Source organism: Euprymna scolopes, chromosome 11 (assembly GCF_053919585.1).
Source record: "Euprymna scolopes isolate OS-2025 chromosome 11, ASM5391958v1, whole genome shotgun sequence".
Taxonomy (NCBI): Eukaryota; Metazoa; Mollusca; class Cephalopoda; order Sepiida; family Sepiolidae; genus Euprymna; species Euprymna scolopes.
The window spans coordinates 73,664,047-73,680,201 of NC_136492.1; the positions used below are offsets into that span (position 1 = coordinate 73,664,047).

Below are 16,155 nucleotides of genomic sequence, written 5' to 3' on the forward strand. Positions count from 1 at the left end.
ATTGACACTTTTGTGCTCATTAAAAAAAATTGATGCCTTGGATTTTTATAAAACTTTCCGAGAAGTTGTAACTACGTGATTTCTATATAATTTTGTTTGTCTATACTTCGTGATAACTCTTGGGTGTGCCCTAGGGGTTTTTTTTAGGGCTAATAAAAATTTTTGGGATTATTTTATCATATTTGTCACAACTTTTCTGTGTATGTCTATTTAGCAATTTTCTATGATGCTGAAGTCAAATTTAAATATGTTAAGGCCTTGGGGACTTTTGAGTCTAAATTGGGGCAGGGGAGGCACAAATGATAGGCAGTCATTTCTTTTTTTGCATGGTGCAGAACTTAAATTCACATATTTTTGGGGTTAAATGGGGGGAGGGGAGGGGCTGAACTTAGTCATTTCTTATGCCTCATTCACTGTGCACTCACGGGAAACCATGCATGCTTCACTTGCTTTCTAAGAGATGTGAGTAGCCAATAACAAAAAGAAAAAGTGTTCTTGTTCAGAATTCACTTTGTATTTACAAAAAAAAAAAAAAAAAAAAAAAAAAAAATGAAGAAAAATCTGTATGATGTACGTATCTGTGACGAAACGAGAAAATTTCACATACCAAAACTCATATGAATTGATCAAGTAGTTTATTTTAATAAAGAAAATTATCTTTAAGAGATTAATGCAAATTCGTAAGCATTATAATATAAATCTTGCACGTTTGAATCATTGAGTTATCTCCGTTTGTTTTTTTTTGTTTTTATAAAGATTGTTTTCAAAGTGGCAGATAAAACAGCCACTCTTCTGTTACTCATAAAATTTGATTTTATTTACAAATAAAACATGATATTCCATTTTGTCACGAGTATGTACATCATACAATTTTTTTTTTTTTTTTTTTTTGCTTTTTAACATGAGGAAAATTCTAGACAAGAACTAAAAAATGAAATGGAGATGAATTCCTTTATGTAGAGAGGGAGCACAAGAATAATTTTTTTCCCCTAAACTCTGCTCAGTTTTAATTATAAAGTCAAAATTAAGAGAAATACATGAGAGAGAGAAGAGATAAATAGAGAATGAAACCAGTCAATTAAATCTCCCATCCCCATTGTGAATCATCTGCTTTTATGACAAAATGAACATTTTGAAGTTTTCAAAGAGTGTAACAAAAGAGAAAAGGGCAGAGCAAGATGGAAAGAGAGAAAAACAGGAAAAGAGAAAGCAAAAGAGAGGAAGAAAGAAATAAAATCTAGCCAAATTACAAATGAAAAAAAAAATATACGAGTTAAATCTCTAATACTTTGACAGAAATCAGCTTTTTCTTATAAAAATAGAAAAACAAAAAGCGGATTTCAACTATGGGAGACTAGCAATTTATGCAGAAATCAGCTTTTTCTGGATTGCTAAAAAGATCTCAGATCTCTGTTTTCTCTATTTTATTATACATGTATATGTAACACTGTTGTTCAACTGCAACAAAATCTGAAATGAAAAGGTAATAAAAGAAAAACAGAAAAGAAAGAGAAAGGAAAAGGGAAGAAGAAAAAAAGGAAAAGTCCAACTTACTTTGATGGCCTGGAAACTATCGGAAGACCTATCTATGACTGGCTGTTCAGCCTGAACTTCTTTGAACAGCTAGAAAAAGTAAAATAAAAACATTAAATTTATTCATTAAAACTAAAAAAATAAAAACTTTTTTTTAATAGATTAGAAACAGCAAAATTTTGTAGAATGAAATCAGCATTATGAAATAACTTATTCTTTTTTAACGACATTTGCAGCAATTGGGAATCAGAAATAAATGATAAATAGGATTTATATTTTTAATTAAAATTCTACTTGATAATTTTCTATAATTTCTGGAGTATCTTTTGCCTAATATAACAAAGTTTTCCTATTAATTTATTTGGAACTGTATGTCTACCTACAAGCACAACTCAATTTAATCAGAGATGTGGATGACATTTGGGAAAAGGCTTTTGAGATATCAAGAGCAATTACCCTAGAAAGGAAGCCTCCATTGAGAGTTTCTCATCTTGGGTGTTCTCACACTTCAGCCATTGCATTGTAACTTCCGACCTGCTTCAGGTGTATCTTGTTCCCCCTCCCCCAATAGCCATGGCTCATACTGGTTACCTTGATCCAAACGCTGTGAAAATAACACCGAAGATGAGAAATCTAATCCAAACAATCCAAGTATAATTACACGTATCATCAATCCTCATCTCAAAGATTCAGAAACTATATTCATGTAATCTTGTACCTTTCATTTCTTCTGTCTACATTTGTTTTTCTAAAAACATTGGAAAATCATTTAAGTCAGTACACCCAACATATAACTCGCTATTTAAGAAAACACAACTGTTGCTGGTGAAAATGGCCAGTTAGTACAAAATGTGTCCCTCATTTAATCACATCCAGTAAAAAAAAAAAAAAATGATAAGCAAGAGAATAATAAATTACCTGAGTAAGACTGAAAGCCAGTGTTTTAGCAGTGACCACTTTATTTATTTCTCGGGCTTTGCTTAAAGTTGCTTTGATAATATCTCCATAATCATTGTAAAACTGTTAAAAAAAAGATATTTTTTTACAAAAATCAATTACAAATTTAATGAAAATTATAAATATCTAAAAGAAACAAGTAAAAAAAAATACATCAAAAAGTTTAAACCAATACGAATGCTGATTATATTGTAAACAAACAATTTTTATTTCTTAAATACCTTGCTGTTTAATATTTTTTTTTTTTTTTTTTTGCTTTTACAAGAGATGTTATAGTTTTTAGCAAAATATTCTCTTAACTGCATTATTATTAGTATTAGGATATTTATGTGGTAAAAAAAAATGACAGGACAATGTTTATACAGATATACTATCTAGAATGTTGACAACATAAATATATTTATTTACCTATTATTTAGGATTAATGATGAGTGCAAAGGGTGTAAACAGTTTTTCAAAATAAAATTTGTGTATAAGCAATAATATACATAAATGATTATACCATTAAGAACATGTAGAAGTTGATTTAATATTATGTAGTAATAGGTGAAAAAAAGACCTTAATATTTTTTGTTGTCTTGAACAGTATAAAAAAATAAAAACATGGTGCCATGAACTAAATGCACTACTTTCAGTTTATTTTTCATATAATCTCAATTATTCTGGCATATTTATACATTTAAATATTTTTCTTCATTTGCGTATTTGATTTGAAATGATTCCTTATTTAATAATATAAAAAAACATTTTTATTACATTTTGTTGACACTTTCAATCTTTGCCATATTTAGTACCTTACATTAAGATAGGTATAAAACAAATGGAAAAAGAGCAAACAGATACAAAAATAAATTTACAATAAAATATTAAACTTCTCAGCTAAAACCTTCAGAAACACTTTACAAAAAAGAGAAGAAAAAAATAGCAATTGCAAAATATTATAAACAATGTATAGTAGATACATACTAACAATTTATACACCAGATATAAAAATAGATATATAAAAAAAAAAAAACACTATGGATGTATGAATATTACAACATAAAATAATCAAATCCAAAATTTCATAACTTGTATAACTTAAGCATTACTTAATAGGAATCAATACCACTACAGTCCGTCCTAGCAACAGTGGTATTACTTCTCCAGTTATTTGCATGTTTTAAATGCAGTTTTCCAAAATTGCATGGAACAACTTAGACATTACAATTGTCAATATTGTTTATAAAATAATCATTTTAAAGTCAAAACAATAATGATACTGATGATACAAGTGATAATTAGAGAGAGGGGTGTGAAAGAGAGATACTTTGGCCTAAATATGTGTCACTATAGTGATGGGACGATTCCAAAATTTTTCCTCGATTTTGATACAATTATTGATTCTGTTCTGAATTCCCGATTTCAATACAATTACCAATTCCAATTCTTTCAAAATCGGTAAATATTTAGAAATTTGCTTTTTTATTTTGAAATTAATGTAAAATCTTTATGTAATATCTGCATGTATTATTGCAAATTAGAAAAAATACACTGAATAGATTTTTCTAAAAATTTTTCTCAAATGTTTTTCTTATAATTGACTGAAACTTGTAAGACAAAAAATTGTTCTGATTTTAAAACAAAGCTGATTTGTATTAATTCAGCGTTAGTGCACAAAATTCTATTTAATTTTTTTCATAAACAATTGAAAATAGTCGACGATTGGTATGCGAAATAAGAAAATATGAACAGCATACTACAACTCACTCCCCATTTCTAGTTCCTAAATAATGTTATGAATTGAGAAAATCGTTTTTTTTTAAAACTATCCTGTGTCATCTCTCCCAAAAAATGTTTATATTTTTTTATCCTAGTTATAAACTCAGTTATTAGATTTATTTGTTTTATTGTAAAAAGAAAAAGATAGATATAATAATAACTTTGTAGATTAATACCCTTAGCTAAAATTACCACCTCAAAATCAAATTCAATTTTTTCTTTAGGTGATAATGTGAGAATGCATTCAAAAACTTGGAAGAAACTAAAGAAAAAATTATTTTAGAATTGAAGTGGAAGATCAGTTTTGTATATAAATTTAACATAAACTGATCATCATTTCCGGACCATTTTAATTTTTAAAGGGATATTCACTAAATTAGTTTTTAACCCTAATTTAATTGGCAAGGGGTTAAAACCTAACTGTTAAAAAAGTAGAACACCACCACCAGATTTTTTTATTTTGGTGCCAATGTAAAAACTGCGGCTGAGAAAGCTGAGTTTTGGAAACATTGCTTCTCTAAAACTCTTGCAAAAATATCCTACCTCCTCCCATCAAAAAGAAAAAAGTATGTATTTCTTCTTACCTTCATATAATGTTTAAACATGTCAGCAGCAATACGAATGCTGATTATATTGTAAACAACCAATTTACAAAAGGCAGCGAGGAAATTTCTCTTTTTATGGAGTTCTTCAATTTTCACATTCTCATCCATTTCTTCTGCAAAAGACACAAGTTTCACCAGATATTTAGACAATGCAATAAAAAAAAAAAAATAGGTTTGCTAAGTTTTAATTAGCTCTAAGAATATTTGCCTCTTGTATAAAATTGCTAGAGTGAACTATTGCCATTGATAAATTGAAAAATCTATTACATAAAAGGCAGTTCGCTGCATGTTTGTATGTCCAGCAAAAACAACAAAACAAACATCCACAAAGTTGTTTTTCAACTGATCGGTGTTGCCTCGAATGATTACTATCCAAAATTTAAATTTAAAAATAATTCTTTGACCCTAAACTGAAGTAGCTTTCGTCAGTGAGGAAAGGACACGGGTCCAAAGAGAAGTAACCGGTTTATTTTCCTTATGCTGACTCAGTCTTCGAGGAATCTATAAAAGATAGAGGAATGAACTGGGGGGAAAAACGATAAGGTAGAAAGCAATTATTCATGCAAAATGAATTTTGTAAAATCACGCTCTTCACTAAATAAATTAAAGGAAAACATTTACCCCCTCTATCAGAAATGTCAGAAGTTTTGAATTTCTGATAGAAATTCACGTCACATGACGCAGTAAAATTAACACGTCGGACAAATTATAACCTTTATTAAAAAGTGTTTTTCATGAATAATTGTCTACCTTATCGTTTTTCATAATATTTGGATATTTTACTATTTGACACCTAACAATTATGTAGGTAACATTTGTTTTATTTGAAAGTCAATATTTTTTCATCTTTATACTGTAGAAGCACCAAAAAAATAAAATACACAAAGTTTTTGCTTGACACTTTTCAGCAGTTTATGTAACCTACTCAGAATATGTTAATAACACCATTCCCATTCTGCATAAGTACTCAAATCTTTGCCAAACATTAGTTTTATTTTACTATTTCATATTACAGACTTTAAATTTTTTTTTTTAAATATTTGACTACATTAAACAGTTTCCAAATCTGAAGTCTCTCAACTACTTGGCAATTTGCATAAAAAGAAAAACAACAAAAGAATGGACTTTTTTGAAAGTCGTAACTAACCATCGTCATCTTCAACAAAAACTTTATCCGTAAGGAATCCACTGAGCTGTGATTGTAGACTCTTGTCTGGTTCATAGACAAGAGCTTTCAGTAAACCATTCTCTCCAAGGTGTTTGCTGAAAACAATCAGCAAATCACAAATGGAAATGTAAGCCTACAATTAAAACAGAAAAAAAATAGAAGTTAAGAAAAGAATCAAGTCATTCAATAAGACAAATATTTGTCTAATTATCAAAACAATCACATCATATCTAAATTAAATATGAAAAAAAAAAAAAAAAAAAAAAAATCGGTTCCTGTCCAGAATTCCTCCAATTTTAAAAACAAAAATAAAGAAAAATCTGAATGATGTATGTATCAGTTATCAAACAAAAATATCATATCCTAAAAATCACATCAATTGATCAAGTAGTTTTATTTTTAATTAAGAAAATCAAATTTTATGAGTAACTGAAGGACTGTCTCATCCAACATGTCGAAAATGATCTCAGAAAAAAAAATAAATAAATAAAAATAATAATTCAGAAATAATTAAAACTTGCAAGATTTTTGTTGTAATATCTAAATTCCCATTAATCAATTAAAAAGTATTTTCTCTATAAAATAAAACTAATTAATCAATTTATGCAGTCTTTGAGAATACCATACTTTCATTTTGTCATGGGCATTTTTTTTTTTTTTTTTTTTTTTTTTTTTAAATACAGAAGGAATTCTGGATAATGGACAAGAACCAATATATCTATTCTATAAAGTACATATACATATGATCTCTGTGTAAGTCAAACACGGATCATTAAATTTTATATCTATGACCATGTAAACTAAGAAAATGTGTCTTTCCACTTCGTTGCTAAGATCCGTAGAAATAGCAATCCTATATATATATATATATATACATATATATATATATATATATATATATTCCCCAAACTTCTGGCCTTGATGGAGGGGAGACTAAAACTTGCTGCTATGGTTTCAAATGATCTGAATAACAACAAGGGGAGATTTGATTCCAAATACTTATATGTTATATCTCCCCTCTTTTGGTAATATGGCACGATTATGAATATCTCTAGTATCAAATAATCCTTATACACTGTGAAATTTACTTCATGCATGAAAACCAAAGAGGAGAGATATAACATATGAGAAATATTTGAAATCAAGTCACCCCTTGCTGTTATTTCAGATCATTTGAAACCACAGTAGCAGGTTTTGGTTTCCCCTCCATTAAGACCAAAGGTTTTGGGGAAATATCAGATATTTTGTAATTCATATGCAAAACTAGGAAAACAAATGACTATGATTGAAACATTTTATGGCTATAAAAACGTGCCAAAAATAGGCTCTGGATAATGGATGATCCCTTTAAAATGCGACCTTAAGGGCAAATGTCACATAGCCCACTACACAATTCAGGTCATTATCTTTCCAACGCGCCTCCATTTGTTAAATTCTGATCAATTGTTGCTGAGAATTGCCAAAAAAGGTGATCACCATCTCTCTCTCTATATATATATATAGACATACACATACACACTGGTAGCTAAATTGAAGATGAACTGCATATCTTTGATTCTATGGGATGAAACTACATGAAAATTTACATTTTTTTTTTTATTTTTTAAAGATTATAATACTATTCTACAGTTAAAATTTTATAGCAATTGGTAAAAAAGAACCTATATTTTCAAACCAGTAAAATATGTCAAAATTTGCCTACATTTGTATATATAGTGTTCTGCAGGCCAGTTTCAGTTTTGCTCCTTTGGTTGTCTCCCCTGTGGTGTTGCCAGGCCACTAATATATATGATTATCAGGGGAGATCATCTCTTGTTACCTCCTGACCAAGGGAGATAACTCCACAAGCATTTCCTGTTAAGAGCAGAGGACTTTTTTTCCTATACAGACCAAAGTTCTTAATTTCATCAAAATCTGTCTAGTAGTTTTCTAATTCATTGGTATATTTTTTCTTATAGAAGGGGTCTACCCTCTTTTTTTAATATAGTCTACATTAACAATCATTATGCCTAAAAGGTGTCTTTAAAAATTCATTTAATCTAGCTCACACAAACATATCTATATAGAATAGAGATTATGAAACCCTAAGTAAAACCTTTAAAGTTCAAGTAAGGATATGACATAATTACATTGACATTTTTATTAGCTCAACGAAGTTAAGCAATGTTGAATCTGCCCAATCCAGAAAGGTGACCATTTGAGAATACTAGGCACTGTATGCATTTAGGTAAGGAGGTATGTATAACATCCCAGGGAGATAAATGCTCTTACCTTGCACAGTTCTAGGTGAACCTTTGGCAAGGTGTAGCTGTTAGTCTCCCTTGGATATTCTGGAGGATTAACATAGAGGGGGTAGATAGAATTTTTCACCCGTGATGAAGGTAATATATTTAAGAAAGAGAGGTTGGAGTTCTGTTGAAAAACCAAACTGAATAAAGGGAGCCAATTGACCCCATACAGCAATCTTCTAGTGATGGTGTCTTAAAACAAACACTCGCTTCCAACTTGGCACCAGCCTCACAATAGTAAGGCTAAGATAATTGCCATGAGAATGCTCACGTCCATGCACAATCTGATCTCATCGGACATTGCAAAACACAAAGAAAACTGTGAAAATATTATATTTAGATTTTGTGGATAGTTTCATATTATTGAGAACAAGATGAGGGTTTATAAATAACTAGCCTAGGTGCCCTGCATTGCCTGGGTGTTTGGAGGTGTGTGTTGAACAAAAAAAAAAAAAAAGTGGTAGTTGGCAGGCAGGCTCAAACTCGTACCACGAAGGAGCAAAAGAATGTGAGAAAAAAAAAAAAAAAAAAAAGTGATGTCTTTGCCATTGCATCCATCGCCAAACCGAAAGTGACGAAGGTTTAAATTAAGTCAATCAAAAGATGGGATGACTTAGATAAAGTCCAAAAAAGAGTTGCCAATTAATTGGTCCCACTTTATCAACTAAGCTCCAGCCCCTATCTTATGGCTGCAATGTTGCATCACTGTACCTGTTTTACAAATATTTTAATGGAATGTGTTCTGATGAACTTGTTTCACTCGTGCCCTCTCAATGTACATATCCCCGACAAACAAGCTTAGCAATAAGATCTCACCCTTTCACTGTTGTTGTCCCTAAATGCCAGAAAACTTTCTATTCTAATAGTTTCTTTCTTCGACCGGTTAGACTTTGGAATTCCTTTCCTGCTGCTTGCTTCCCTGGCTGTACTGATATGCAGGTTTAAACATAACATAAACAAATATATTGTTAATCTTTACTAGATGTGGCTCCAAATAGCAGCCCCTTACATCCAAGTGGTGATATGCTTTGTAAGGGGGTGAACATCAGTATATATATATATATATATATATATATATATATATATATATATATATATAAAAAAAAAATGCTAGTAGCAAGAGAAGTCCTAAAATAAGCACTCTTCCACAGCTGCATCATGTTTATTGATATTATTGATTACCGAGGTAATCAAAAAAAAAAGGAGGTGGATAAATAAGAATTATAACTTAGTGAGATGTAGGTTAGAAGTGTATTACAATGAGAAGATGCAACACGACAGTCAGAAAATGGGATTGAAGATCCAATGCCAAATAGCGAGAGCACTCTGGTCTGCAAAAAAATGCCTGAGCGGCCCTGTCTGCATTCCCCAATAGTTTATTGTTATTTGCCTGAAGCATCTCTAACTCCTTCTCAAGAGGCAAAGCCTGGGAAAGTTAACTTTCTAGAACTGCACAGAACCAAATTCTCAACAGGGAAAAGACCATTCTAATGTTGAAGGTCAAAACTGTGGGTAGATGTCATGTGATTGTAATTATTGTGGCAACCTAAAGGTTGAAACAAAATTTAAAATACAAACTTTGTTTGTATTCGGAGGTATATCAATTTGAGCAATGTGCTAAAAATGTTTAGAGTGACATAAATGAATGAAAGAGAACTGGAAAAAACATAAGAATGAGATTCGAGGTCAAAATGAACAGATGCCCCAACATTTGCTTCTTTCTATCGCAGTTGAAGAGTGTACCAAGAGAACATTCATATTCTACTTCAATAAAGTGTAAGTAATGAAAAAAAGGTTGGTTTGTTTATTTTCGTTTAATGGCATATCAACCCTTTTCGAGTTATTTAATGCCAAATCCAGTAATTTAGAAAAAGGTCTTTATGTTTTTGAATATTTATTAATAAGGTTTACTTGGGCTGTTTTGTAGAGAAAGAATTTTTTCATTTTTTATTTTTGCTGCAAAATCTTTTATATTTTGAGACCAGTAAACGAACAGGGCTTCACAACAATTGTATATCCTAAATAGTTGTTAATATTTATCATACCTTTGAGGGGTGTCTATAATTAATTAGAATATTTACCTCTTCACTAACTTTATCCTGTGAATGAAAAATAAGTTCATTGCAATGTTTCATTAACTCAGTTAGGCGGCCTTTCAACATTCGCATTTGTTCCTGAAATAAAGATAAGAAAAATGTTAGAAAATTAAAGATTGAAGATAAAGAAAGAAAAAGTAACATTTTGTTCAATTGGAAGAACAGAAAGCAGGTTCATACTAAAATGGGGAAGTAAGTAGGATACATGATAGGGTAGAAAATAGTAGATGAAAATGACAATTTTTAAAAACACTGAAAATGTTTTGCATTTATGTGGAAGTTAGTTAAAAAGTTTGATTGTAATTCTCCCCCAGAAAAATTTGACATAAAAGTCTGTGGTGGGTTCTAATGATATACGAGATTCAAATTTTACATTTTTGATTAGAAAAACATTTTATAACATTTTTTTTTTTTTTTAATCAGTACATATATAAAAAAAACTGAAAACAAAGCTCATTTGTAATATGACGATTCATTTTGAAACTATAAAATAATTTAAAAAACTTTAAAATAAAATATTATAAAATCTCGTTACATTAAAAGATGCAATTTTAATTCACACTACACACATTTGATATTTTTTTAAAAACTTTGTCAGTTATAATAATAGTTTCCGTTTTTACTGATTTATCATTTTCTTTTTCACTTTTTGTACTAGCTGGTGAATTGTTATTTCAGCTACCTTTGTATCTGTGTGGGTGGGTGGGGGGCACTTTGAGCTTCAAACCTTCTGCTTTCTTTAGCTTCTTTTCTCTTTCAACTTTGATTATATCTCCCATACATTAAAATCTGAAAACCCCAGAATTCCAAGAATACCGGAACTTTTTCATCATTTTGGACTCAAAAGTTGGTATACACTATAATTTTTATCCACTCTTTATTATAATAAGGGTCTATTTATTTAATAGACAGTGCATCTATTAAATAAATAGACCTTTAATATAACACTAGTTTATAAATAATCTGCAAGAATTACAACTGAAAACCAATTTACTTTCAGATGACAATACAACTTCAATTTCAATAGACGCATTAAGCACTCATTGCTATGAATAAATCTACTGAAATACACATGAACTTTTCACAGTTGTTCACAAGTCAAACAACTTTCACTACCTACCACCAATCATAAACGATTCAGGCTATCAAGATTTTATCGTTAATTAAATCGACATGATTGGCTAAACTTAATTCCCCAAACATAAGTTTTGTACCACTTTTATGTCCCCTTATGAAGATTAAAATCAAAATATGATAATACTAAATCTTATGATTTTGTTTTTGGAAAAAAGGCCTAAGCTTAAGAGGTCTTATGAAATGGAAATTCAGGGAATCTTGCTTAATTTGTGTTGAATGATTATGGATCAAATTCAATGTCTAATACCTATTATAAAAATTTTACAAAATCAGAAATATCTGAATTTTTACAAAAGATTTTATGTCCTTTACATAAAACTAAATTAAATACAGACAAAAGCTGAACCTCTTACATCTAGCAGCTGTGTTCTCAAAATATATAATGATTGGTTGAATAGGCGAAATGAATTCTGTACATACAAATAAACATGTCTAAAAATAAAAATCAACTTCTTAGTCTTCTCCAGGTGTAACTTGTCAAACTTGCAAATCTGCACAGAATTTCTAACGTTACCCTTTATTTTATCCATGGGATGTAGCAGTTATCCACAGGATTGGCTAGTTATCCTAAGTAAATTGTAATTGCATTTTGAATGTTGCCTGCACTGAGGATTGAACCATCAACTTTCAGAAGAGTAACTTTACAATTAAATTTTATCAAATACCTTATCCACTACCCCACAGATCCAGCTAAAAAGAAAAAAAAAAACAAAACAAAAAAACAGGATTGAACTTACTTTGTCTGGATTGTTCTCATCTAACTTCTGTAACCACCACATGATGGCCATCGAGCAGGTTGAAATGGCTTTGCAAATAACCTGAACAAAAAAAATTCATTATGAGAGTTTGGTAAATTGTAGTTGATATATTTTCTTAGATTACAAGTAAGCAATATTAAACGTTGACATTTGTTCCAGAAAATGACAAATATTAGTGCCAACTATTTATCAAATTTATTTTACTGAAATATTTGAAATATCTGTTTAAATTTATGAAACATTTTCCCATACTGTGTTAATCTGATTTAGTTTATTCACTTATTGAAATTGGTTGTTGATAGCACAAATTTAATAAAAATAAAAAGTTATTGACTAAAATTAAACATTTCTCCACAATTGAAAAAAAAAAATAAAAATCTTATACACGAAAAAAACAAAAAACAAACTAAATTTTACTCATACTTTCTTTTTGTTGTACGACTAGTTCTTTTCTTTTTTATTACTATCTAAGTATGATCTGTGATTTGATGGTTTATTTTACCAGCATATTGACCCTTTTGAGTTATCTAATGATGAAAAGATTGGTTTAATTTATTAATTTATAGATTAGTATCTTATTTATTTTTTTTTTTAGATTATAGTTTGATTATTGCAATTTAATTGGTATTGTATGCTTTGTGTTATAAGTTTTTTTTTTTTTTTCTGTTTATATTTTATTTTATATCTTTGTTGCTTTTAAGGTGGTTGTTAGGTTTTACTTTGTGGAAGAAGTATTTTTAACTGTTTCCTTGGTAATATTTCTTTTTATATTTGTTGGAGATCTTTGCAATTTATTAGAATATGTTTCATGGTATAGGGTTCCTGACATGGAATACAGATTGGAACTTCTTTGACTTTTAGTAGGTATGAATGCGATAGTAGTGCGTCTTATTTGGAGTCTTGCTATTACTATTACTTCTCTTCTTATCATCCTATTAGAGATTTTGTCTTGTTTTGCATTCAATTTGAGAGTTTGTTGATTTTGCAGGAGTACTATGACTCTTGCCATTTAGATAGGATATATTTGTTGATTAGGGTCTGTAGTCAGTATAGAGTCATCTTATATTGCTAGCATTCATTTTTAATGATCGTTTTGCAGCTGTATCAACTTTTTTTTTTTCATTTCCTTTTGATCTTATGTGGCTGAAAATCCAGCAGCAGATGATGTTTGTGTTTTGGGAGATATAATTAATTCTTTTTAAGAAATTGATGATTAGGAGGTTTGTTTTTTAGTAACATTATAAGCTAGAGTATTATTTGCTTGTAGTTGGTTTGTTTGTAATTGCTTTGTTTGTTGTTGGTTTTAAAGGTCCAAGGCTAATTCTATAGTTGTTGTTTCAGCACTGAAAATTGAGCTGTTGTCTGGTAGGTGTTTTTGTAGTGTGATATTGTTAGATATGGCTGCACTTCCAACTTTGTTCAGGTTTTTAGATCCATCTGTGTATACATGTGCCCAGCTTGGGTATTGTTCTAGTATGTTATTGAGACAGATTGCAGGCTGTGTATTAGATTTGGAATATTTTGAAGATAAATTTTGGTTGTTTTAATAATGCTAACAAAGGTTTTTAAATTTATGGATGCCGTTTTTATCTATTAAACAATTTTCTAGTATATGTTCCATTTGTAGATCGTAAGTTTTATGACATTTTTTTCTTTGTCGAAAAAGGTTTCAGTATTTGCGGTGGAAAATACAGTTGTATATAGGATTATAAAGGCTTGAGTAGAGTTTAATGTAGCATTAAAGTGTTAGTTTTTCTAGTCTAAAGGAGAATGGATATTCGAAGGCTTCTGCATACAGACGGTTTGTTGTTGTTTGTTGACAAGCTCCTAGAACAATTCTGAATCCTTGGTTGTGAATTATTTATAGTTCTCTTAGATAAGATTTTCTGGCAGCTCTATAGATGAAGCTTACATTACTGGGGTTATAATGTCTTAGAACATTTTATATACCGTCTAGATTGTAATATCTATGATTTGAGAACACACGTCACTTCTAGATTTATTAACATTGACTTCTACAAAATTCTTGCTATTTCAGCCCCTCTCGTGTTTATTTATACTAAAAAGTCGAACAAAGCGAAACTAAATTGAAACGATGTTTCTTCCTCGGCTTTCGCACCAGGGACGTCCAGAAAGCAAATCAGCTTTGATCAATGTGGTGAAAACCATCATATCAGACAATTGCTTTTGATTTGGACACCCCCATTTTTTTATGGGGAGCTGGTTTTCCCCCCAACCCAACATCTTGGGGAAACAAAACCAAAAAAAAAAAAAAAAAGAAACTGCCTCGCAGCCAAACTTAACTGTGGGATTGATGTTTGACCTCATTAAACTTATGCACCTTTCAATTCACATTTTAATCATTAAATTTATGCACCTGTCAATTCATGTTTTAATCATTAAATTTATGCACCTGTCAATTCATGTTTTAATCATTAAATTTATGCACCTGTCAATTCATGTTTTAATCATTAAATTTATGCACCTGTAATTCACGTTTTAATCATTAAATCAGAAATGTACAGTTTTTGTCTGGGAGAATTTGAAGCCCGAGATTTCTTGAAGGCAGGTAGCACTGGGTTTAGTTCCATTGTAATATTTTTTTTTTCTTTCCATTATTGATGTTTGATGTTCTGTTTTTTTTTTTTCTGTGTGTGTGTGTGTGTGTGTGTGTGTTTTTTTTTTTTTTTGGGGGGGGGTCTGATTTTATTTTTGATGTTTCTATTTACTTGCTTCCTCACGAGGGCAGTTAGACACAAGGTCGGTTTTTAATGTGGGGAAAATCCAGCTCCTCAAAAAGGGGCACCCTGGATAGGAACAAAAATAATGTGTTAGTCGTGAAGGATTTCTCCTCCACTGACCGAGGACAAAAAAGGTGAAGTATATCATCAGAACACATACTACATTGCGATCTTGGCCCAAAAGGCCAGGTGAAAAAAAAAATCAAGATCAATCTTTTCCTTTTTTGGATTTAGGTTCTTTATTGTTTGGTGATGATTTTATTGCTTTTTATATCTGTTTTTTTGAGTTCCATGGGGGTAGCTGTTTCTGTTAGAAGTAGTTGCAATATTAGTTTGTTTTTTTTGTGCAGGTTTTTGATTAGGTTTTTTGTTGGGTTCTCTGTTGGATTATGTTTTGGCTTCTATTAGGATATATTAGATTTTCAAGATTAATTTGATTCATGGATTTTTCAATTCTAGTAAATTTTTCATTTCATTTAAGAGCTTTGTAACATCTTCTATTTTCACGTTGGTTGGGTTTGTTGATTTTGTATGGTAATTTGATATATTTGTATTTGGTAGGTTTCTTTCATTTATTTTTTATAATTGGTATGTTTTATTATTTTCCTGGCTTCTAGTAAGGTAATGTTTTTGGTTTATTTTATTTTGAAGATTTTTTTTATCCAAATAAGACAATTTTTGGGGTTTGCCCACTGATTTTTGTTGTAATTAGCACATTTAGGTTCACTTTTGCATTCTTTATACCTCCCCTTCCTGCCATCTTATGCATTTTGAGGACGGGTGGGGGCATTTGTCACAATGATGTCCATATCTTTGGCAATTGTGACATTTGAGTGGGTTAGGGATGTACGGTTCTGTGTTTATTATCAGATATCCTATTTTGATATTTTCAGGGATTTAGGGGGTATTATTAAAGGTTAGGTTGTATTGGTGAATATTATTTGTTTTTCTTATTTGTATTTTTTGTACATCTTTAATGTTTTGAGTTCTGAGATTGTCTTTGATTTCTTTTATAGCACATGATAGTTCAGAGCTTTTAATTACACCTTTACTTGAGTTTAGTACTTTGTGTGGATAAGTTTTGATTGTTATATCAAATTGTTTCCATTTT

The 16,155-nt window shown here is 30.2% G+C and overlaps 1 protein-coding gene across 4 annotated transcripts in view; it reads right to left on the bottom strand.

Annotated features, from left to right (window-relative positions):
• Window positions 1-16,155, bottom strand: part of LOC145287904 (cohesin subunit SA-2-like) — a 140,088-nt gene that overhangs the window by 26,584 nt on the left and 97,349 nt on the right. For all 4 annotated transcript variants that reach the window (XM_080135847.1, XM_080135845.1, XM_080135848.1 and 1 more), the window contains exons 21-26: window positions 12,283-12,363; window positions 10,394-10,486; window positions 6,004-6,157; window positions 4,836-4,969; window positions 2,452-2,553; window positions 1,555-1,623 (exon numbers count right to left, since the gene is read on the bottom strand). In XM_080135847.1, the coding sequence (XP_079991973.1) occupies window positions 1,555-1,623; window positions 2,452-2,553; window positions 4,836-4,969; window positions 6,004-6,157; window positions 10,394-10,486; window positions 12,283-12,363 (633 nt within the window). The remainder of the gene's footprint in view (window positions 1-1,554; window positions 1,624-2,451; window positions 2,554-4,835; window positions 4,970-6,003; window positions 6,158-10,393; window positions 10,487-12,282; window positions 12,364-16,155) is intronic.